At 35.4% G+C, this 24,942-nt stretch overlaps 1 protein-coding gene across 4 annotated transcripts in view; it reads right to left on the minus strand.

Annotated features, from left to right (window-relative positions):
* RUNX1 (runt related transcription factor 1) overlaps nt 1-24,942 on the minus strand; it is a 341,271-nt gene that overhangs the window by 79,712 nt on the left and 236,617 nt on the right. For all 4 annotated transcript variants that reach the window (XM_027875542.1, XM_027875543.1, XM_027875545.1 and 1 more), the window contains one exon: nt 15,461-15,565. In XM_027875542.1, the coding sequence (XP_027731343.1) occupies nt 15,461-15,565 (105 nt within the window). The remainder of the gene's footprint in view (nt 1-15,460; nt 15,566-24,942) is intronic.

Consider the following 24,942-nt stretch of genomic DNA (forward strand, 5'->3'; position numbering starts at 1 on the left):
TCTCTCTCTCTCTCTCTCTCTCTCTCTCTCTCTCTCTCTCTCTCTCTCCCTCCTCACACACACACATAGATAGGAATATATGTGTGTGTATAAGAGGAGGGAGGGAGATAGAGACAGAGAGACAATGAATGTGTGTATGTGTGTGAGAGAGAAACAGAGAGACAGAGACAGAGACAGAGAGAGAGAGAGAGAGAGAAAATCTATTCCTTATCTTACTCCATGGATTCAATTATTACCTCTACACAGATAAGTCCCAAGTCTATATCTCTAGCCCTTAGCTCTATATTTCCCACCTCCAGTTGTCTCTGGGGCATCACCACCAAGATGTTTTGCTGGCCCTTCAAACTCAATATGTCCCAAACCAAGCTTATTAATGATTTTTTCCCAAAAATTGCTCTTCTCTAATTTTGCTGTTTCTCTTAGTGACACCACCATTCACTCAATCCTCCATGTCTGAAATATGGATGTTATCTTTGACTCCTCCCTCACCAAACACAGTTGATCTCATCTCTTCCCTTCTAATTCCACTGCCAACTCATTAGGCCCTCATTACTACTAGTCACTTGGACAACTACAATAGCTTTCCAACCAGTCTTTCCACCTTCGCTATCTCCCCTCCCCCAATATATCCTTCATATTACAGGCAGATCAGTCTTCTTTATGCAGAGATCTGGCCTTTTCCATCCTCTGCTTAATCTCTTTGATGACTTTCTGTGGTTTACAAAGAAAGTTCAAACTCTTTAGTCTGGCATTTCAGGTCTTCCATGATCTGGCCCTATCATGTCTTTCTAGCTTCATCTTACTCCCTTCAAGATAGTACATGCTCCAGGCTTCCATGCATACTTTGCATTCCATGACTATAACTTGGCTCATGTTATTTCCTATCAATGTCTAGTAAAATGCTATGAATCTCCTAAAGTTCAACTAAAATAGTGTCTCCTCCATAAAGCCTTTCCTTCTTCTTCCTTTTTCTTGTAGGACCAAGAATAGCTTTTCTTTTATTTTGTTCTTTTTTGTTTGTTTGTTTCAAGCTCTCCAATGAACTTATATATTATTTTGTACCGTAAATATTGTGTCATATCCCCTTATGAGACTGTAAACTCCATGAGGGCAGGGAACATATCTACATAATTTGCGTATCTACTTTTTTGATTACTTGACTATGACAGTTTTGTACTATACTGTGTCCTTAATAGACATACATACATTTACATATGCAGATATACAGATATACATATATATATACATATATATGTATGAGAGGGAGAGGAAGAGGGAGAGGAGAGAGAAAAAGCGAGAGAGAGATGCTTGATTTCCTGGTATTTCTATTTCACTAGAATGGTCAGTCTTTAATTTCACAAGATTTAGAAATGGAAGAAAGCTTAGAGATCATTAATCCCAACTTCTCTTATTTAGAAATGAAGAAACTGAGACCCAGTTGATGAAGTATCATGGCCAAAGCCCTTATAGCTACAGAGGCTGAATTTAACCTGGGTTTTCTGTATGTTCTTTTCACTATGTCATGGTTTCTTTTAAGAAATAGATTTTAAAAAATAAAAAGAAGGGTTAGGGGACAATTGCCTCAGTTCAGCTTTTTAAACACCACTTTGACAGCTGGTTTGGGATATTTGAGTTTAATGAATCTGGGTTGGATGTGATTGGCATAGGTGGATAGTTCCATTGCTGACTGGGAACATTCTGATTTTTGTGTTTGACCTGAGTCCCAGACTGAATGAAACTTGAGGGTTCCTGAAGTCCTTAACTCTCACTCAAGCTTCTCTCCTACAGCTGACTTATGAAAATGACTGGGTTTTAATTCACTAATCTAGAAATGCTACTGGAGCTGTTGTCTTTAACTTATGGAGCCTATGAATGGTTTGCTCATTTTGCATGACCTTCCATATGATATGTCACAGCAAAATGGCATATTAGTACATTGAGACCCAACCATTTTGGTGAGGCAGCAACAGGGAAGAGGTTTAAGGGAGACATTAAAGTACTTCATAAAGCCTCAGGCTTCATCCAGTTTGAGCCCCCATGTCTGCTATCAAAAATATTGGAAAAGATCCAGTCAATATCAGATCTAGCCACCTTTGCCAATCACATCCAATCCAAATAAAAAAACCAACCAAACAAACATCAATCACCCCAACCCAAGGTAGTTGTGCAGTGGAAAGAACACTTGTCTTGGAATCAGAAAACCTGGATTTGATTGTGACAGTTCTGACAGTTACTAGCAGTGATACTTCACCACTCTGAACCTCATTTTCTTATTCTGCAAAATGGGGACATGATAGCAATCCCAACCTGGGACCTTAGCAAGAGTCCAATGCCTTCAAAATCACTTCTTTTGAATGTAGGTTTGTCAAAGTTAGTCTGGGGTGTTTGTGGTTTGAGTGTGTTGAACGAGTGTGTATGTGTTTTAAGAACAATCTTTCAAACCCTCTTCTCCATCATTCAGGAAAGGAGCATTATACTTGTCATTCTAAAAATAATTTTGTAAATGTGAAAAGCTCATTTTTATGCTCAACTGTGGTTGCCAATGATACTTGGCAGCTAACAACAACTTGAAAAGGGTTTTCCATCATGGGGACACTTGCCATTAACTAATGGACCAATATAAGTCACTTATTTCAACCTGGGATATTAAGAGCCATAGATTAGTAAAGAAAAAAACACTGTTGGATGCATGCCTAGTGACTTTGTAATAGAAGTTCCATGTTTCTTCTGGGACATAAGGGTGTCCCTAATTCTCCTTTCTACCACACCTGCATTAGTAATGAAAGGGAGAGCATCCATCTCAAGGGTCTGAACAGTTCACCCTTTAATCCCCAACAACATCTACCATCCCTGATCCTTAACCCCTTCAAAAACAAAAAGGGTGCATTCTCCCTTTTTTCAAGTATTTTTCCTCCAGCATGCTAGTTAACTCACAACAGCTTTGCATAGCAATGCTATACTATGAAAGCAGCCAGAGAGTTGACTTTTCAGTGAAATGTTTTGAACTTTTTTCTCACTTTTAACTTCTTAAACAGTCTCCCCTCTGTATGAATACTCTGATGTGTACAAGTAGAACCTCAGTTCAGTGAAAGCTCATAAATTTTTAGAGGTTATGCCCAGTCTTCTCTTCTCCCCATTCCCTCCTCCCTCAATCTTCCCCACCCTCTGCTTCCTTCATTTTCTTTGCAGCTGCAGCAGAGGAGATATAGTAAAGCTACTGTATAGTATTTTGAAAGCAGGGCCTCTGAGAACTTTCCAAACTACATACAAGCAGGTTATTCTTTGACTTGTTTTCTTTGGCTCCAGGTTAGTAACACAGAATGAGTCAAACAGTATTAACTTTCAATAGGGAAGTGATGTGGTCAACCAGAACTCTTTGCGGCTAGATTGTGAAGATAGGTAGAGCAGGTAACGAGCAACAGCCCATAATACTGTGTGTAGGAAGAGGGAGACAGAAGCTTTCAGAATGCTTAACAATTAAACCAATGCCACATCTATAATAGTAAAAATAGTTTGGGTTGGTGTGTAAGTTAAGTTATAATGTAGCATAAAGGTTTCTGACTGAACAGTAACAAGAAATTAGCTATATGTGTAGGTTTATACAGGGTTTTCCCCCCTAAACTTTGTGGGTTTGTGGACATCTTTCTTTGTGTCCTTTTTTGCAGGTTACCAATATCTCGGAGATATGTTAATATGATATCTTTGCTCATATTCTATTACTCTGGAGTAAAACTCACACATTTTTTAATTTTGCACAGAAGGCAGGTGTATGCATTGTTTTCCTCTCTCAGTCTCTTTTCCTGACTTATCAATTTGGTCTGATTGTGTTTCGTATGTTAGCAGGCTGGCTGAGGTGCAATCTATCTAACTTAGTGACATCGGACTTTTCTGTGCCATTAACTTGTAGAATCGCTGAACTCCAGAAATAAGAGAGCTTCAAGATCCATATCATGTGGGCAAGGGAACTGAGACCCAAGGGGTGAAGTGATTTGCTTTTGATTGTTCAGTTAGGCAGGGCCCAAGCCAGGGCTCAAAGCCCTGGCCTTCTACTGTCTTCCAGTCATAGAATACTGTCTCTCTCTTGCTCAGGACATAACATTCTCTTGACTTTTAAACTTCAATGATAAAGCACAGCGTCTATATGAGAATAGTTTATCCCTTAAGGCACGTATATGAATGTTCCTCTCCCCCTACCCAGAACCAGATTCAGTTACTTATTTAATTTATAGCTGTGGATGATAGGGAAAAATCAGAAATCTGAGTCACTTATGGAACAGAACTTATTTTCCAAGAACCTTTTCATGGAAGCATGTCAACAAATGAACAAAGCAAAACAAGATAGCTCCTAGCATTTTTAAAAAATATGCCTACTTAAAAGAAGCTGCAACTTCTGATCCAATTTGGGAAAATGGCACTGAGGCTACATTTTGATTTGTTGTTCAGTCATTTTTCACTCATCCCACTCTTTGTGGCCCCATTTTGGTTTTCTTTGGCAAAGATAATAGAGTGGTTTGTCATTTCCTTCTCCAGCTCATTTTGCAGATGAAGAAACTAAGGCAAACAGGGTGAAGTGACTTGCCCAGGGTCAAACAGCTAGCAAATGTCTGAGGTCAGACTTGAACTTAGGAAGATGAGTCTTTCTGACTCCAGGCCAGGTGCTCTAGCTACTGCACCACTTAGATGCCCCAACATTTTGATAATGTGAAATTTAATATAGAAGTTAAAGGAAAGAAGCATATTAAATAAAAAGCAATGGAGAAGAAATAAAGGAATAAGGATTTTGTAAGCTCTGAAGCTATCTCACATATCTTGCAGAATTTTTATAGCTTTCTGATTATGTTAGCATTATAATGAAAGGAAAGGTAAAACATGGAATTGGAAGGTAGCATAAGGTGCAAGAAACACCATGAAGTTAAATGGGTTTTAATAAAGTACTCAAAAATAAGATACAATTTGGTGCACAGAATCATTTGTTTAATGCTGTGTTTCTCTTCAATTTCAATTTTCAAAAACGGAATACAATAAACTAAGGAGAACATGGAGAGGTTCTTTTTGAGGGCAAAGTGGCAGAATTTCTCAAAAAAAAAAAAAGGAGAACCAGTGGGTAGTAACTTAAGTGCTTCCAATTTCCCTTCACAGCTCTTTCCTGATAAATTCCAAAAGTCTGGCCCATGTAACAAAACCACTTTCAACAGAACAATCTTTCTTTTCTGGGGAAAGACTTTTTTTTCAAGATTTTGTATGCACCATATTTTTTTCTTTACACACACACACACATACACACACACACACACAAAGCTACATGATGATTAAATCCATATTTGCTTAAATAAAGGATCTCTTGTCATCAGGGCAGTGTGAGACCACAGCTAAAATAGCTGGTGTTCAATTTAAAAAGGAACTAACTGCTTTATTTGTATGATGAACAAATTTGTCAAAATCTATTTTAAAAAGTCCTCTACTTGGGTTTAGCAATTTGTAAGGAGCATGGAATAAAGCTGTTATTCTACTGTTACCCTAGGGCCCATTCTTCCAGAAAAGTTTTTTTTAATTCCCTGCCAATGAAACTAATCTTGCCCCCACCCCCATTTTGGGAAAGCTACATCATTTGGGGAAAATTATAGCTGTTTTGCCTAAGAAAGGTCCATAGGATAAGACTCATTCAATGTATTTTAGCTCATCTCAAAGAATTTTGTAATGACATATAATGAAAATTACATGATTATTTCTTAGCTATCTAAGGATAAATTACTTGTGAATATCATCAAGTTCAATTAATGGGAAATAAATCAATCTGGTAATGAGTAAACCAAAAAGGAAATAGTTAATGGCTCTGTATGCTCATCTTAAGAGTATATCCAAAATGTTAACCTATGACTCCTATGTGATAGTAAACTAAAAGTCTTTTACATTTTTTTTTACCATGTTTAAATCATTAAAGATTTGAATAGTTAAAGGTGGTAGAGGAGGAATAATGTCATTTAAAACTATTTCAGGCAGAGAAACAAACTGAAAGATTTGAAAAAAAAATTCTGGCTTTTAATCAATTTTGTTCTTAATGGAACCCAAGTATATGAAGTTCATGGATGTCCCAAACTAATGCATTACCATTAACTTACTTTATAGAGGTCTAGGGATTTAGTAGATTAATGCAATTTATCAAGTTTAAAAGGTATGGGGGAGCTTTTGCTCTCAGGACCAAAATGCTTGTATCTTGTCTTTGATTGAATAGATATATGTATATGTGTGTATATATGAATATATATGCATATACACATGTATATATGTACATATATGCATGCACACATACATATGTGTGTATATACGATAAAGCTGGATTTCAGACTACAAAAGATGCCACTTACAGTCCACACATATTGATAAAGAACTTCAAATTATATTGAATTTTGGCATTCTCAATATACCAGTCAGTACATATTCATATCTTAACAGTATTGGATTAAATTGTATTATGTTTCTCTTCACTACTATTTCTACAAAATTATAATAAAAAGGAATTAGTAAAACAGAAATAAAAATATTTAGGAAGAATTAAAGTTATCAGGTGTGGTGGCTTCAGAGCATGTGATTTCATCTATATAAGGAACTTCCAGTATAGAAACCTCTACCAAAGTAGATCTGTAATTCCTCTGTAACTCATTATGGATGTCATTTATAGTCTTATAAAGTTGCTTGGGGCAATGAGTGGTTAAAGTTATTTACTTTTGTTAAGACAGCTAATATATGTCAAAACCACAATTTGAAGTAACATCTTCATGACTTTGAGACCCACCATGAAGGTTACCATGGCCTCTCAGGAAGAACTCTATTCACAAATAAACATCTGCATAAGCACATACATATGTAGAGAGATGAACATAGAAAAGACAAAGAAATTAGACATTTCAAACTGGGTCAAATGGCTACAAAAATACCTAATGTAAAGGCCATTTACTTATTCTGAGCTTCCTTATCATTAAAATAAAAAAGATGTATAACTCTCAATCAGGTTAATACTAATGGATTTCCTTAGTAGTGTCAAGGGGGGAAAACTTGAATCAAAATTCCTTTTAAAATAAAAAAAGGAAAGTGAATATATTATGATTTTTTTTAAAAAAAATCCATAATAAAAGCATAGAAGCATAACAGTAGTAATATTCATGACACTATAAAGTGCTGACCATAATTGCTTTACATATGGCAGGGGATGTGTCTATGCAAATAGGATGACTACACACTGGACATATACTATTTATACACATAGAGCTAATATAAATAGTTACAATTCAAAGGACATACAAGAGTCTTGAATTTAGGAGCTTTGCATAAGTGGAGTTGGCTGGTCAGAAATAACCTTGCCTAAGCTTGTTTCCAGACCATGTCTATGCCTAGATAATGGGCCCCTCAAATAGGCTGAGCAATAAACTCTATGGTCAACTAAGAATGCAAGAAAATGCAAAGAAAATGGGAGTCAAATGACACCATGATAATAATGATAATAATGAAATTCCTTCAGGTAAAAAGGCACAAGTAGAGGAAAGAAATGAGAGATGGAAGATGCAAAAAAGAAAAGAAAAGAAAAGAAACAAAAAGAAATAAAGCTGGATTACTACTTGTCAGGGATGCTTTAAGTAGGGAGGGGGTTGAATTAGATGACTGTTACATTTCTTTTCAACTCCAAGTTTCTATGAAAGAAACAAAAAGATACCATAGGGGGAAAATATAATAATCTCAAAGACGTATCATAAGATTATAGATTTAGAACTGGAAGAGAAGAATTTCAAATCCAATGACTCCGTTTATAGATGAGGAAACTGAGACACAGAGGTTAAGTGATTTGTCTAGTAAGTGGATGAATTGCTTCTTAAACCCAGATCTTCTTGATTCCAAGACCAGTGTATACTTTGTCATGCTAACTCTCCAAGGAAAGTACATGGGCTTTAGGATGGAAAACCCAAGTAAGTAATTAGTCAAGCTATGTGTATGTGTATACATACACACATACATACATATTTTTGTATTCCTATTTTTGCCTATTAAGTATATACATTGACTCTTTATGGATTTACAATTTCATTGATGTGATGTTTCCTTTCCCTGGTTCAAATCACAACACATCTCCTCCTTTCAACCTGGACAATGTTTATCTATGTCCTAAAAATTTCCCATAAAGGGAGAATTCCAAAATACTGGAAACCTTTCTCTAGGTTTTTAAAGTATTTTGTGAATACTATATTTTAACAACTCAAAATTGCAGATGACCTAAAAAGTGATGTGGAGATACATGGTGAGCATATTGTTATGCCTTTATAATCACTGATAGTTGATATGTAGGAAGTATAGTAAAAATTTTAAGGAAATATTTGATCAGAAGTGATTTACTTATGTAAGAGCAAGAGACAGCAAATTTAAAAGTCTAAATGTTGGCACTGGTGCTATGAATTCAGCAAATTCATAATCAGAAAAAATGTGACTTTTTTTCTAGCCCAATACTTGTCTCATTTGGCTTTTTCTTTTGTGTTTTTCAGTAATTGTTTTGGGGATAATATTCTATGCTTCCTTATTAGTACATTGCAAATTTACTTATAAAGTTTTATGTATCCACTTTAAATGATATTCAAATCTAATTTAAAGAAAAGGTTCCCAGGAAAATGAAACAAATATTTGAAGGAAATCTTAAGTACAATAAAGCAACCTTGTTACACTTGAAGATATTGTGGTTCACAGAGATACCCTCATAGATCTATAGCTCTGAATCAACCAGTCAACAGCCATTTATTCAGCACTTACTATTACCAGGTGTTAAGTACTGGGGATACAAAGAAATATAAAAACAGTCCCTGCCCTCAAGGAGCTACTAACCTATTTCTGTCTTCCCCCCTCACCTAACCTCCTTGAGAATCATTTATCTTCAGTGCCTCCTCTTCCTCCTTCTCACTCTTCTTAAATTCTCTTCAGACTGCCATGTAACCTTATCACTCAACTGAAACTGCTTTTTCCAAAGTTTTATAAAGTGCCCTACTTGCTCTTTGGTCAAGACACTTCATATCTTGTTTCTTTGCCTTTGCATTGTCTATCATCAATGCCTGAAATATTCTTCTTTCCCATCTTCAAGTTCCTGCCACCATTTGCAGGAGGACTTTCCCAGTTCCTGCTGCTATTAAAGACATCCCTGTAAGGTTATCTCCCATCTTATGTATCTTGTATGTACTTGTTTATGTACATACAATACAAACTCAAATGTAAGCTCCTTGAGGGCAGATCCCAGATGCATAGTATTTTGATAACATTCTCCTGACAAAGAGTGGAAGGGTGAAAGAAGAAGGTATCCTTGTGGCCCGGAGGCCACGTATGGCCCTCTAGGTCCTCAAGTGTGGCCCTTTGACTGAATCCAAACTTCACAGAACAAACCCCCTTAATAAAAGGATTTGTTTTGTAAAAGTTGGACTCAGTCAAAAGGCCACACCCAAGGACTTAGAAGGCCACATGTGACCTCAAAGCCTCAGGTTCCCCCACCCTTATAACTAGACCCTTTCTCTACTGTTATTATTGTGTCATTATTATTATAATCTTCACTGTTTCCTAATGATAAAATTACATAGCTTAACCGAACTCTCTATTAGTAGAGGCATAAAGTTAGTTTTGTAGAGTATACCCTGTTCTGGTGGGAAGTAGGTAATTTGATACATTTCACCTGCTTTGGTTCGATTTAATTAACTAGTCAGCTGAGACATGCACAGCCCAGATGCCTTTGCCTGAGTTAGAATAATGTTGCCATTGCAAATGCAACATTTTTCAAATCCATAAGTACTTTCTTTTGAGGAGCAAACCAAATCAGAATTATTTTGTCCTACTGATTAACTACTAAGAGGCTGAGAACATCTCTGACTCAAAATAGAGAAATTTTAGCACAAAGATGTTCCAATAATGAACACTTAAAATCAGATCATTCAAAACTGAGTGCAATCAATAAGCTCTATTTCTTTTGTCTCATTTTATTTAAGTTTATAATGCAGCTCAGGAATCTAAATATATAAAGCAAAAAAATAAGATTAATAGTACAGCATTTTCCTGACAAAGTATTTTTTAAAAGGCCTTTATACCATAATAGTAGATGGTTTATTTTAACTTAACAAGACTTGAGATATGCTGAATTGAAAATTTTAAAAAATTGTGACCCCCCTACCCACTTTTGGTCAGACAGGTGATAAACTTAAATGGAAGAGTGAGACATATATTTTTGCAGATGGTCAATGTGGGAATTTTTTTGCTGGACTATTCATATTTTGGTTTTTTAAAAATTTTTCGATTTGGGGGAAGGGAAAATGAGAGAGGCAGATAATAAATGCATGTAAAATTTTTTTTAAAATGTTATATTCAAGACTAGTGGCTTAAGTAGGTAGCATTCTCCAGAGTTTATAAATTATAGTTTCGACCTCACTGTCCTTAATTATGAATCTAAAAATTTTAGGCACAACATAACCATTGTGAAGGACTGTTTTAACCTGAGGGCAGAATTTGTCCCCAGAAATAGTCAATATTTGCTTTATTAACCTTTTGAATTTTTAATTAGGTATCTCAATGTTCTAGATGTTATGGATACCTGACTAAACAGATGATGAGTTATGACATTGAATGGACTGCCCCAATCCAGCTCACTAGGAGAAATGCCCAGATAGGTCAATTGGGGACAACAGTTCTTTTTTTTATTTTTATTTTTTAAAAGCCAAAGACCATATTCAAGTGTAACTGAACTATTCAAATGGTTCAGTGAAAGAAATACATGTAGGCATTTGTGTGTCTATTTTATTATTTCCACACAATATGGCCAAACCAAATTCCAGGCACATGAAATTATGATTACTGGTTTTTTCATTACTGAGGAGAAAAAAAAAACCCAACCCTCAAACATTCTACTATTCAGCTTCATCCATAAAGCTAGAAACAATAATAAAAGGAGTGAGGGAATGGTATTTACCAGTTATATCACTGTCATGGGCCAAAATTTTCAAGTTAAAGGAAAATCTCTTTTAATGTGTTAATAATGTATTTCACTAATTAATGGTCTCCATACATACTAACAAATAGATTCCTTAGAGCTCTACTTCCTTATGTATAAGACTCCTTCTATTTATGTGTTTTCTCCTAAAATCAGTTAAAGTTTTATACAAGAAACATTTTCTATATCGGAGTAAATATTGTACTACCAAATAACAAGTCAATTATTTTAAAATAATCAGTACAGGAATAGAATAAGCATTTGTGTAGTATCTATTATGTACCAGGAAGTGTGCTAACTGCTTTACAAATACATGTATTTTACACATTTTAAGGTTTTTGTAACAAAGGATAACAGTATAGAACTATCTTGAAGTGGTATAGAACTATCTTAAAGAAGGGAATTGACCTGCCCCCAAATATCATTTGACAGGAAAGACTCTGTGAAAATGCCCCATACTTGAGTTAATTACCATTTGTTTTAAGTCTTTCCAACATCTATTGTTATATAATAAATTCTAAAATAACAAAAGATACAAAAAACTTGTTTACAGCCACATTAAGTAGTAATCTTACTTTGTCCTTTGGTTGATTGATTTAAAAAAAATTAGACCAACAGGGTTATCTTTTCAAAAATTAAACAATGTTACTAATATATTTCTATAGAAAAAGATTCAGTAATTTCTTTTCATAGTCTCTATTCATGTTTAAACATTATCATAGGCATAGAGCTCTTTCCTATTTTTAATAAAAGTCTTCCTTGCTCCAACTTACACGTTTCTTCTCCTTTGATCTTTGCAGATAGAGAGCAGTTTATTAGTAATCTCATAATAATTTGCATTTACCTGAAGTCACTAATCAGGATATCAACACACATGAAAGAATGCTCCACATAACCAATAACAAGGGAACTGCAAATTAAAACAACTCTAAATTTTCACCTCACTCTATTAGAATAGCAAAGATGACAAAAGGTAAAATGGTAAACATTGGACGATCTATGAGAAGAAAAGCACACTAATGGTAGAAGAATTAATTGGTCCAACCTTTCTGGAAACAATTTTAGATGAATTGGACTAAATTAATTTTAGACTATTAGACTGAAATAACTTTAACCTTAGACTTAGTAGACTAAAATAGACTAAGTTAGACTAAAATAAGTTTAACCCAGAAATGCCACTATAGTCAAAAGTGAATAATCATTGGTCAATAAACCTTTATTAAGCACCTACTATATGCCAGATACCATACTAAGTGCTGGAGATACAAGTAAGAAAAAGAACAGTTTCTGCCCTTGAGGAGCTTACAGTCTAATTAACAATACATAAAAGGAAGCTAGGGCTACCAGAAGGAACCTAAGAAAGGGCGATGCAAGATATTCATGAGAAACCAATGAAGTTAGCTGGAAAAGTCTGAAAACTCAATAAAGACAGGCCTTGGAAAGAGTTCATTGTTCTACCCTCCAAGAGGAGAGAGGTAGCTGAATGTGCTGAAGAGGTGCTGAGAAACAAAGCTGAATTAATCTTCAAGATGATAAGATGTTAGATATATACTCTAAGGACATCAAACACAGGAAATGATCTATCTATCTATATAGCTATCTATCCACATATATATATAGCAACACCTTTTTCAATAATAGTAATAAAGAACTGTAATCAGAAGGAGTGCCCATCAATTACAGAATGATTGAACACAATATAGAATATCATTTTGTCATAAGAAGTGACAAATATAAAGAATTCAAAAATGAAAAAAAATCAGCTTGTACAAGCTGATACAGAATCAAGTAGGATGAATCAGGAGAACAATGTACGCAATAACCGTAGTAGTATAAAATACAGCTGTATTGAATGACTTTAAAACTCTGTTCACCATAGAACCATTCATAATCATGACTTAAGACGTAGAGGTGGTGGACAAGGGTTGTAGAATGAGACATACATTTTCAGAAATTATCAATGTGCTGATTTGCTTTGATCAACTATGGTTATTATTATTATTTACATTACAGTGTGTCAGAGAGTCAGTCACTGAAAAGTGATGCTGATCTTTAAAACAAAAAAGAATATTTTATATATATACATATATTTTTAAGTAGTTGTATTCTTGACCAAAAAAAGAATGGAAGTTTGGAGGAAGGATGATGTGATTAGCTACAGCCAGGCATGTACATGTTACAAGGGAGGAACACAGATAGAATTTCAAAGAGGGAAGAGCCTAGTCTGTGACACAGCTGGGAATTTAAGGCATGAGGGAACTTGGAATACTGCTGTCCAGTAACCCTTAACGTGTAGGCAGGTAGAACATAAAGATTTTTTCTTTTCATGAATAACAGATTGCTTTGCACTAGTATCCCCATGAGAATATAAAAAGTACCTACTGAGAACAACCACTCATTGGTGTCTGGTAGAATATCCCATTGCATTTGCTACCATATTGGTATCATTTCCCCAGAGGAAAGGGGAGACAAGGGAATCTTGGTGCTCAACTGAGCCCAGACAAGAACTATTAACATGTATCTTTGCCCTGTATTTGACAACTGTATCCTTACAAGCTACATAAGTCTATTTTTAACCCTGGTTTATATTAAGCTGGTTATTTTCTCCATTTCATTAAAACAATAATAATAACTAGCATTTGTATAGCACTTACTATGTGCCAGGCCTGTGGTAAGTACTTTATAAATATTATCTCTTTTGATCCATACAATAATCCTATGAGGTAGGTAGGTGCTATCATTATCCCCATTTTACAGCTGAGGAAATGAAGTAAACAGAGTGTAAGTGACTTGCCCAAGGTCATACAACTAGTATCTGAGGATGAACTCAGCTCTTCATGATTCAAGGCAAGCATTCTATCCACGTTGCCATCTATCTGAGCCTAGGTTGGCTCTCTCCAGCTTTCCATAATAGATGGGTTTAGGGGGAAAGAAAATTCTTTCTGTTTTAGACATGGGGAGTGTGAGATATTGGTGGGGCATTAAGATGAATATGTCCAATAGGAGGTTGGTGATGTAGAACTGGAAATAATGGGGCTGGATATAAAGATATGGAAGTCACCTGGTTGGAACTGATAGCTGAATTCATCAAAGTGGATAAGATCAAGGAGAAAAAGCACAAAGAAAGAGAGGGAGAAGGCCCAAGACAGAGCCCTGGGCTACATCAGCATATATGGACAGGTATGAAAAGCTAGCAAAGGAGACTGAGAAAGATTGTTTAGACATGTAGGAAGAAGACCATGACAAAGCAAGATCATGAAAATCCAGGGAAGAAAGAGTAACTAGAGGGAAGGAATAGTCAACAGTACTGAAAGTTTTAGAGTTGTTAAAATAAAGGATTAGGACTAAGAAAAGGCCTTTGAATTTATCCATAACGAGGTCATCAGTGACTTTAGAAGGTATAATTTTAGTTGAGTTGTGGGGATTGAAGCCAGATTGTAAGAAGATGAGAATTGACTGCGAGATAAGGAAACAGGTATACATGGCTTTTTCTAGTTAGACTATGACAGAAAGGAGGTATAAGATGATAGTTAAAGGTGATGGTTGGGTAATGAAGGTTGTTTTTTTATTTGTTTTTGTTTGTTTCTTTGTTTGTTTAGGATAGGATCTGGGCATCTTTGTAGCCAATTAGGAAGAAACAGTGAATGAGAAATTGAAAATTCAGGAGAGGGGGGATAATCAAAGGGGCAAGCTTCTCAAGAGACAGGAAAGAATGGTATCAAGGGCTGGCGTTGGCAAGGAGAAAGGCCCACTTTATCCTCTGAGACTGAAGCTGAGGTTTCTTCCTCAGAATGAAGAAAGTCCTAAGCTTTCTAGTTTCCAGATTAAGCAAACTCAAGTTCTAAAAATTCCTTCACAAACAGATTTCTCTTCACCTATATTCTGTTACTTCTCTCTAAAAACTTCCATTTATTTATATCTTATTCAAAAGAAGAAATTCAGAGTAGATATAACAGTGCAGTAAAGGTTTTCATCAGTGCAACATAGCAAAGTTTATTCCCTGATGTTGCATACCAGACTCTGGTTAAAACATGTCAGTATACATTTTGAAACCAATAATAGATCAATATCACTGATATGCTGTATTCACCTATGTTAATGAGTTTTTTCCTGCTTCTGTGTTATATTATGGGTTCTGTATAATTTCAAGGTGTTTTTGATGATCAGTTTCTCTAACATATCCCATCCCTTCAAGGAGTTCCTAATTTAACTTAAACCAAGTCCATTGATTTATTTCCTGATATTCACCACTGTTTCAAATAATTTCCTACATTTACACAATATATTTGAAGAACCAGTGTATTTAGAATGGAATTTCTTTAAGTGCAGGTGGCTGATTTACTCTATGCCTCCCCCCCCCACCCCAAATGTTGGTAAAGTTTCTATGTCCATGCTTGCTAAGGACACAAATTAAGACCACATTCTCCAATGGGGTAAATACCTAGGGAATAGGTAACTTACTTCTAGGCTCCCGAGGTCCATCTACAGTAATTTTGATGGCTCTATGGTAGGTGGCTACTTGTGGTGGATTTGTGAAGACGGTGATGGTCAATGTGAAACTTTTCCCTGCAAGAAAGAAGAGAATGATGGTATTATATTACTAAACATGAAATCACCACATTTGCTAGGGATTAATTATCACTGACTTCTACTTTCCAGCACAGAAGCAGAAATGGCATTTTTACATTAAAGCAACTAAAGCTTCATGTTTAGATAGGTTTCCATGACGGCATACTGACCACCATTCTAGTACAAAGAGTGTTGCCCATGAAATCCCAAGGCAAAGTACCATATTTAGAAGACGTGGCTAATAGTTAGTTAATCCATTCTGTTATTATATAACTTTATTTGATGACATATAATATTTCACATGATCGTTAATATTAATTATTCAATTCTACAAACATTTATTAAGTATAATAATTAACAAATAAGATAGATGTGAGGTACTTTATGCTAATGACTCTAGAAACTTGAGGATCAGTTTGGCAGATTCACCCATTTGGCCCTGGACAAAACGAATAAGTAAGAGAACAAAATAAGGCAAGGTAAACCTTTGAAAGAAAGGAAAACATGTTAGTGGGCCAATGCCCATCAGAAGCCCCAGTGGAACTCCTCTGTATCTATTTATAAGGCCCTCTCAGTTTCAACCATCAACCTTTCTGCTTTCTTTAACTTTCACTTAAAGCTTTGAGGAAGCAAGAAAATATAATTTCTAATTTAGGAAACAGATTGGATATAAAAAAAATTCTCTCAATATATTTGAAAATGCACATTACTGATACATTGACACTATTGTGGGTTGGGTTTTATTTTGCTTTGCTTTGCTTTGTTTTTTTCTAGACAAACAGAAGGAAACTGGCCTGTTAGATCATATAAAAATTAAGTCATTAAAACAAATAAGGAAATGTACTTAATAGACTGAACCGAAATAAATGGGAAGCCAATATGAATATACCCACTGAAATTGGCCTCTATAAAATAAGCATAATAATTCTTGCAATATCTACTTCCCAGGACTATTTGGAAGATCAAATGATGTTTTTAAAGTGATTTGTAATCATCAAATGAGTTATAAATATGATATTATAGGTTTTACTCTCATATAACATGAGTACATGGAAAAAGAGTGAGCATTAAGTCTAGAAAAGTAAAAACATGCACAATTCCTTTACCTTCTTAAACCACCCCCCCCACACACTTAAAAACTAATTTTCCCCCTCCAAGCTAAAGTGTACCATTTTTCAGTTTCCCCATCTGCAAAATGGGATAATAATAGCACCTGCCTCATGAGGTTATTGTAACATTCAAATGAGATGACTTATGTAAGGCAATTTGCCTTAAAGCTCTATATAAATGCTAGATGTAATTAAGTCAGTTGAACTACAGCACCTCTAAAAGTGCTTCCAGCTGTAAACTTCTATAATTGAATCAACCTAAACAAGTAAGCAGTCCAAAACCTTGCATGGCTTCCCTTAAAAAATATACTGTGTTACAAAGTTTCATCTTCTATTTCTGATTTCGTAAGAATAATACTTCAACATTTCAAGGATTTGTAAATTTATCAGCATGAGTATTCCCTCCATTAATGTAGAGTGCAATTCTGATAACAGGATGGATTGCCTCTGAGAATTTTTGTGACTGAAGAAGTTATCACCCTTTACCTAACCTAGTGACAAACCTCCCTGTACTTAGCTAGGCTAGTTATAAAAAAACAGACATCATTGGACCCATATTCAATTTCTTTGAGAGCCCAGGTCCACCAGTAGTACTAAACTCACTGTTGAAGTACACTGTTGATAGGCAAGATAAGGTTGACCTTTTGAGTAGGTGGTTGTTTACATGTTTTAATCTTAAAGGTTTCAGGAAGACAATTTTCCAAGTATACCTCCCCCACCAGTCTGTTAATGATGCCTGAAATTCTACCACTACAGATTCTTTTTTTTCCCTTCCACTGCCCTGGATGGGATAATGCCATAAGCTGTTGTCAGCTAATATCTCAGCAGGGATTAGTTGATCAGATGCATTCCAGCTATCGTTATCTAGTTGAGAGAAAGGCTCTGCTGAATAGAACACAGGATAACTACTTGGTGGGGGTGGGAGGTGCAGGAGGCCATAGAGCCTGGGCATTAACCAAGTCTATCTAGCACACCATCTGTCAGGCAATCTTTCTAAAAATAGCACACTTTCATCTGTCACTCCTATGCTAAAGAACCTGTACTAGCTCCCCATTTCAATTCCAATCAGCTAACATTTATTAAATATCTGCTATGTACAAGATACTGTACTAAGTACTTGAGAGTAAAAAGACAGAAATAGAAGAGTCCTTGCTCTCGAGAAACTTCTATTCTATGGGTTACTTACAATATTACACATAAACTCTACTACATATGTTTCAAGTCCTGCTGTATTAAGACATCACTCTCATTACTTTCTAGTAACTCACATTGACTTCATCAGTTTGGTCTCTCTCATAAGCACTGCTGTTCTCACCTCTCTGTCTTTGGGTCATGTCACTTCCCCAGGCAAAAAGTTCTTCCCTTCTCAGAATAAATGAATTTCAGAAATACAAGGGTCTTCAAACTACCAAGTCCAACCCATATCTGAGCAATAAGCCCATCTGACAGGTCCAAGAAATGATCATCCACTCTATGCTTGAACACTGCACGTTAAGAGAGAATTCACTATTTCCTAAAACAGTCTAATCCACTTTGGGAGAATTTTAATTGTCCAGAAAATTTCCCTTAGATCCAAGCAACATTTTTCTCTTTTTCTTTTTGTTGCACCTCATTCTGCCCCAGAGGCCAATGAAGACAAATATAGTCTTCCCTCCATATGACAGATCTTTAAATTTCTAAATGTAGGCAACATATTCATCCTAAGACTTTGCTTATTCGGGTTAAACATTCCTACTTCCCTCAAAGCATCTTCTAATGACATGTTCTTTAGTCCCTTTACCATTTTAGTTGCTATTCTCCTAAAATAAATGGTAACAAAACATTTTTAAACTACCATTTAAAAAATTTTTTCTTATGAAAGAAATTACCACGTGCAAAGAAAGGTGCTCAAATTTACACTGCAACAATCTTTCTTCTATCCCCAAACAATCCCTCCTTTCTTTGTTATTGTTGAGTCATTTTAGTCATGTACAACTCTCTGTGGCCCCATTTGGGGTTTTCTTGGCAAAGATACTGGAGTGGTTTGCCATTTTCTTCTCCATTACCTTAGTTTACTGATATATAAAATTAAGAATTTTGATTGGATTATACCTAAGACACTTTTGTTGGTCTTAATCCACAAAGACTCATATGAACACATACAGTGATGTTGGTAGAGCTAAAAAACATTGTGCCAAATAATTACAACAATATAAGTTGACAGAAAAACAAAGCAATTGAAACTAAATGCTGCACAAGTAAAATGGCCACACTTGGCCCTAAAGAAGAGATATAAGAAGAAATTTCCTCCAACTTCTTTGAAGATGTATGTGTGTATAGATGGAACACTGCACATAAAGTCAGACTTTCTTGATATATTGTTCAGCCTTGCTAAACTATTTTATTCATCCCTTCTTTATTTTTCGTTATAAGGTATTACTCTCAGGAAGGGAGAATCTCAAGAAATGAAATTGATATAAAAACACATATGAATAAAAGTTTACTTTAAAAGTGATTAAAAGATTTTGAGAGATATGGAATACAAAACAATGAAGGAAAGGAATATCTGGCATAATGGAAGCAAAAGACAACAATTTTAAAAGAATGAATGAATTATATTCGAGACAAGATGCACAGAGACAACTAATAATACATGAGGTCTTTAAGAAGGTGTCATATCAAAAAGCCTAAATACCATAACTCAGGGAGCAATGCAAGAAAATTTCCCAGATTTTCTGAATATTGACAATAAAGCATCAATTGAGAGAACCCACAAATCATCTCCAGGAAAATAACAACTATGTTTTAAACTGCAAGATATGTAGTGGTTAAACTGAATATTTCCAATGACAGACAACAAAATTTATGAGATCAGGAGAAAGACTTTCAAATATAAAGAAAAGGAAATTAGAATAGCACCAGTTATTCAGTAGTGACAAAGAATTTCAGGATGTAATGGAACAGCATATTTCAAAAAGCAAAGCAGCTCAAGCTTTGATCCAAAATTATATGTCCTGAAAGCTTGAACTTAACCATCAGTGAAAAAATACGGATGATCAATAAGAGAAATGTTTAAGTCTATCCTTAAAAAAACATTGAGACGTAAAAAAAAGACAAAGCAATAATCAAGAGATAGAAATGTACATAATGGAATAATGATGCAAATAGATCTTAATGAAACCAGAGAAGTGAAGGTGGAGAAGCAGAACTGCAGCATTGTAGACTAAATAAACACCCTGACTCCCTTAGAAGTGAATCAGTGTATTTTGTGGGAAGGAATAGCAAAATTAGAGGGTTCATAAATGAGAGAGGGAATGAGAACATACTTTTAAGATTAAGCAGGAATAAAAATTAATGCTGTCTTCATGTTTCCATGTGTTTTAGCAGTGAAACTGGATGGCTGATCTTTCCAAACTTATCATACATTACTGTCCTTTATATTTTTATGGCCCAACTCTATTGACCTTCTTGCTGTTCCATATATGCAAAATTATATCTCCTGTCTCTATGCTTTTGTGTGCCTGGAATGGAAGTTCCTCCAAATCATGGTCTCAGAGAATCCCAGTCTTCCTTTAAAGAGTAACACCTTTTCCATGAAGCTTTTCTCGATCCCTGTAGTTGGTAGTATTTTCTGGTTTCCTGGACTTGGATCACCATCATTTACTCTGTGTGTGTGTGTGTGTGTGTGTGTGTGTGAGATTTTCCCCAGTAGAATGTAAGTTCCCTGAGAGAAAGAGCTCTTTCATTTTTGTCTTTTTATCTTCAGCGTTTAGTCTTATACATACTAAAAACTTCCTTCAATTAATCAATCAATCTACAGGCATTTCTTAAGAAGCTACTGTGTGCCAAACACTAGGCTAGGCACTGGAGATGTAAGTACAAAGGATATAAAAAGTCATATTCCCAAGTAGGGATTTCATTCTAAAGGCAGAGACAACAACATATAAAGCACAAATATAAAGTGACTATAATAGGAACATGTACAAAGATACTTTGGAAGAGAGGCAGTCTGGTGGATCAGGAAAAGTTTCATGCAGAAGATGTTGCTTACGCTGCATCTTAAAGGAAGAGAGACTCTGAGATGGAGGAGAAGAGATAGTACATTTCAGCCATGTGGGATGGGCTGTGCTAAGGCACAGAAGTAGGAAATGGAGACTTGTTTATGGGGAACAGAGAAAAGGCAGGTTTGGCAGGACTAGAGACTGAGTTCCTTTTGGGGAATAGTTTCTGTGAGATATGAAAATTTCCCTTTGTCACAAAAGATTTCTGTACACACAGAGACAATTCAGTTTTTAAGATGGAGAAATTAGTTAGAAAAATCAGGTTTTTTTTCTGTTTGTTTGTTTTTACCTATCACAGTCACTGAACCAGCTGCATATAAAGAGAATCCACTGCTTCTGAAGCAAGACTTCACTTCAGAGTCCCTAGGGTCAAATCCCAGCTCTGTCACTCACTGCCTGTATGGCCTTGGACAAGACATTTAACCATTTTGGGTCCCAGTTTCTTCATTTATAAAATAGGGGAATTGGACATAATCTAAATTTCAGCCCTAAATCTATGACCCTGTGAATTGCTAATTATTGAGTAAATAGAAAGAAATCTTATTTATTTGTAGCTGAAAAAAAAATAGCAGATCACTAAGGCTTTCTTCTCTTTTTCTTTTTTTAAATTTAGGAATGTCCCTGGCAATTTTCAAGTGGATGAAGGGACATTTTCTTTCACATTACCATGTTGAGTCAAAATATGCCCTTCTAACCCTAACAGATTTGAGACACAGAGCCACGGATTCCAGGTAACTTAAATACTTTGAGATTCATTTGGTTACACCTTCATGCAGGAACTAGCCTAAAGCTAAAATGTATACATTTTATCCAAACTGTGCTAGACAATGAAGGTTTCACAATTATTTTGCTCAAGGACTTCTTAGTAGATATTAATTTCTAGAGGTCTTGAACTTCAACTATATTTATGGGTATGAACATATATACCCACACACATAATAGATGGAATTAGAATTTTCAAGGCCTAAAATGGATCCCAGAAAACCTGATTTTCAGACTTAGGTCTCCTAGGTGTGTGACCAATCTTTTGGCAAGACACTTAAATTCTCCAAGTTGCTGTTTTCCTATCTATGAAATAAAAATAATAATATTTATGCTGCCAACTTCTCATTATGTGTTTTGAAGAACAAATTAAAATATTATACACATATACTTACAGATGTATATATATCCACATATAATATATATATATATATAGTTCTTTGTAAAGTATAAATTACATATAAATATGTTGTCAACATATAGCTGGAAGAGTTCTTAGAGATCTTTTCCAACACACTCATTTTATTTTATTTTATTTCATTTTTTTTTTTTTTTACTTTTAGGCAATTGGGGTTAAGTGACTTGCCCTGGGTCACACAGCTAGTATGTGTCAAGTGCTTGGTCTGAGGTCGGATTTGAACTCAGGTCCTCCTGACTTCAGGGCCAGTGCTCTATCCACTGCACCACCTAGCTGCCTCCCAACACACTCATTTTAAAAGTGAGGAAGCAGAGACACAGAGAGGTTTAACAATTTAAACAAAGTCATTCAGTTAGTGAGCAGCCTAGTGAAGCTGGGACTAGAACTCAAGTCTCCTTACTCCCAAAAAAGTTCTCATTCCACCATACTAAATACTGTAGTCATGTGTAATAAAAAATAACAGTGTAGAATCTTCTGTCTCAACATATATCATAATGTTTTATACATTCAAAATGTATAAAAAATCTTTAAAAATAGATATGTAGTAGTTTTATGCTTTAATGCTAGCAATTAACAACAATTTATCAAAATTTGATTAGAAATTGTTTTTTATGTACCTTGAATGTTGCTGTGTGAGAAAATATGAAGAATGAGAAATAGGAGGAGTTATACTTGGAAATAATGAAGATAATTTGGGGGATTTTCAAGGTCTCCAGAAGTTCATATATTTTTTTCTTTTTTATTATGTCTAATTTCAGTTAAATTTTTTTGAAAGAAGAAATTATCATTTTCTTTAATGATAAAATGATGATTTCCTTAGTGATAATTTCCTCCTTCAAAAGGTGAAAGAATCAATGATGACAGTTTTTCTTTTAAATTTGATTCTCGCTACTTAGGAGAAATTGGTTATTGGGGTGAACTCCAGTGTCTCTGACTCTAAGTCCAGCACAGTTATCTGCTGTGTCACCTAGCTGCCCCTAGAGATATCATAGCTGTTTTTAATTATTTGGAGATCTGTCATATATTCTGCCAGCAAAATGAGGAGCAATAAATGAAAGTCACAAAGTGGCAAATTTGGGAAAATTTAGGATCAACTTTTTGATAATTTGTTATAAAAAATCAGATTGGACTACCTCAGGAGGAACCATCATGGGAGGAGGTTTCTAGAAGAACATCCCTTTTATGGAGCATCAGAGATCGAAAAGGAGACTATTATTCAAGCACCAGTTGGACAAGATGGCTTCACAGGGTCCTTTCAACACTAAAATTCTGTGATTCTGCCATAATTAAGTTTTGTATGGAAAATGATTATCAAATATAAATGGCAATTTCAAGTACAAATCAGCAAATTTGACAAAGTAATATACCTAAAGGTGACTGGATGGAAGGGTACACATGACAAATCTGATTTTATGTGACATGGCCTAGAATGATCCCAGGTGAAGTTGTAAAGCAGATTAAATTTATCTTTTACTCCCCTACCACTTGCCTTATCACCAACTCCTAATCTTCATCCTGCCTCTCCTCCCATCTATCCCAAGCCCTTTCTGTGTATTACATTCTTGATATAAAACTAGTTTGCTGTCAATTTGTTGTTGTTTAGTTGTTTCAGTCGTGTCTGACTCTTTGTGACCCCATTTGGGATTTTCTTAGAAAAGATACTGAAGTGGTTTGCTGTTTCCTTCTCCAGCTCATTTAACAGATGAGGAAACTGAGGTAAGCAGGGTTTGACTTGCCTAGGATCACCCAGTTAATGAATATTTGAGGCTAGATATGAACTCAGGTCTTTCTGGCTCTAGGCTATTCTATCCACTGGGTCACCTAGCTGGCCACTGTCAGCCCTCATTGTCAATTATTTCTTCCTCATATGTTAATTGATGATTAAGGTATTTTTCTGATTCTTAAGAGGGTGAGAGAACATAATATTTGCATTTTAAATAAGGGACTCTTTTAAACCAATCCATAAGAGAACCTACAAGGGGAGGAACCCCACACTTACCCCTAGTCCATTTTTTTTCTGTTACTATGTTGAGTATAGATAGGTGACAATGGAAAGGACTTTCTAATTCATCTGGTCTAACCCTTGTAATTTTACAAGTGAGGAAACAGGACCAGAGGATTTTAGTGATTTGTCAGAAGTAACAAACATAGTCAATGGCAATTCTGGGACTAGAACCCAGGTCTTCTGATTCCCAGCTCAGAGCCCCCAGAACATGGTTATATAGCTAATGGTGCTTCATGAATGTTTTAGATAACAGCAATATAAAAACTCCAAATGGTATATGATCTCTAGTTAGAACTATTACTAGTACAAAGACTGTTTTAAGTAGTTTAATATAACCACTCTGGTATTTAAAATGCTTTCACCAATCAGCACATGACAACCGACTATATATCTGTATTAATATATTCAATAAGTATTCTACTTGGTCTACCTACATCAGTCTCTTCCCTCTCCAATCCATCCTTTACATAACTGCCAAAATCCAGTGCCTTTAGGATAAAATAGATATAAATTTGACATTTAAGGTCCTGTACCGAATGCTTCCAGACTACTCCAGACTAATCAGACATTATTGCTCTGTTCAGCCAAAGTGAACTACCTGCTGCTCTCCATAGTCAACATTCTATTTCCCACTTTTTTGTATTGGTACAAGCCAGCCATTCTACCTGAAAATTCAGTCTTTACTTAACTGTCTCTAAGAATCCTTATCTATCAAAAAAACACAAGATGCACAAATTTAGAGAATCCACCACAAATGTTCACATGGACTATTTGTGCCCCATCTGTGGTAAAACATTCCAGGCTTGTATTGGTCTGATGAGTCACAGTTGGACACACCAGACTCTAGCCTAGTGATGTCATTTTGGTCATTTTCAAGAACGAAGGACAATAACCAACCAATCTTCACTTAAAACTCAATCAAAATGCCAAAACTTCTCTGAAGTCTTCTCTTATACACCCAGCTATTAGCATTCTCTTCTTAAGTCATTATATATTTACTTATTTGTGCATAATGTATCCTCCAGTAGACAGTAAAAGAA

The sequence above is a fragment of the Vombatus ursinus genome, unplaced genomic scaffold (assembly GCF_900497805.2).
Source record: "Vombatus ursinus unplaced genomic scaffold, bare-nosed wombat genome assembly UNPS02014809.1, whole genome shotgun sequence".
In the NCBI taxonomy this organism is placed as follows: domain Eukaryota; kingdom Metazoa; phylum Chordata; class Mammalia; order Diprotodontia; family Vombatidae; genus Vombatus; species Vombatus ursinus.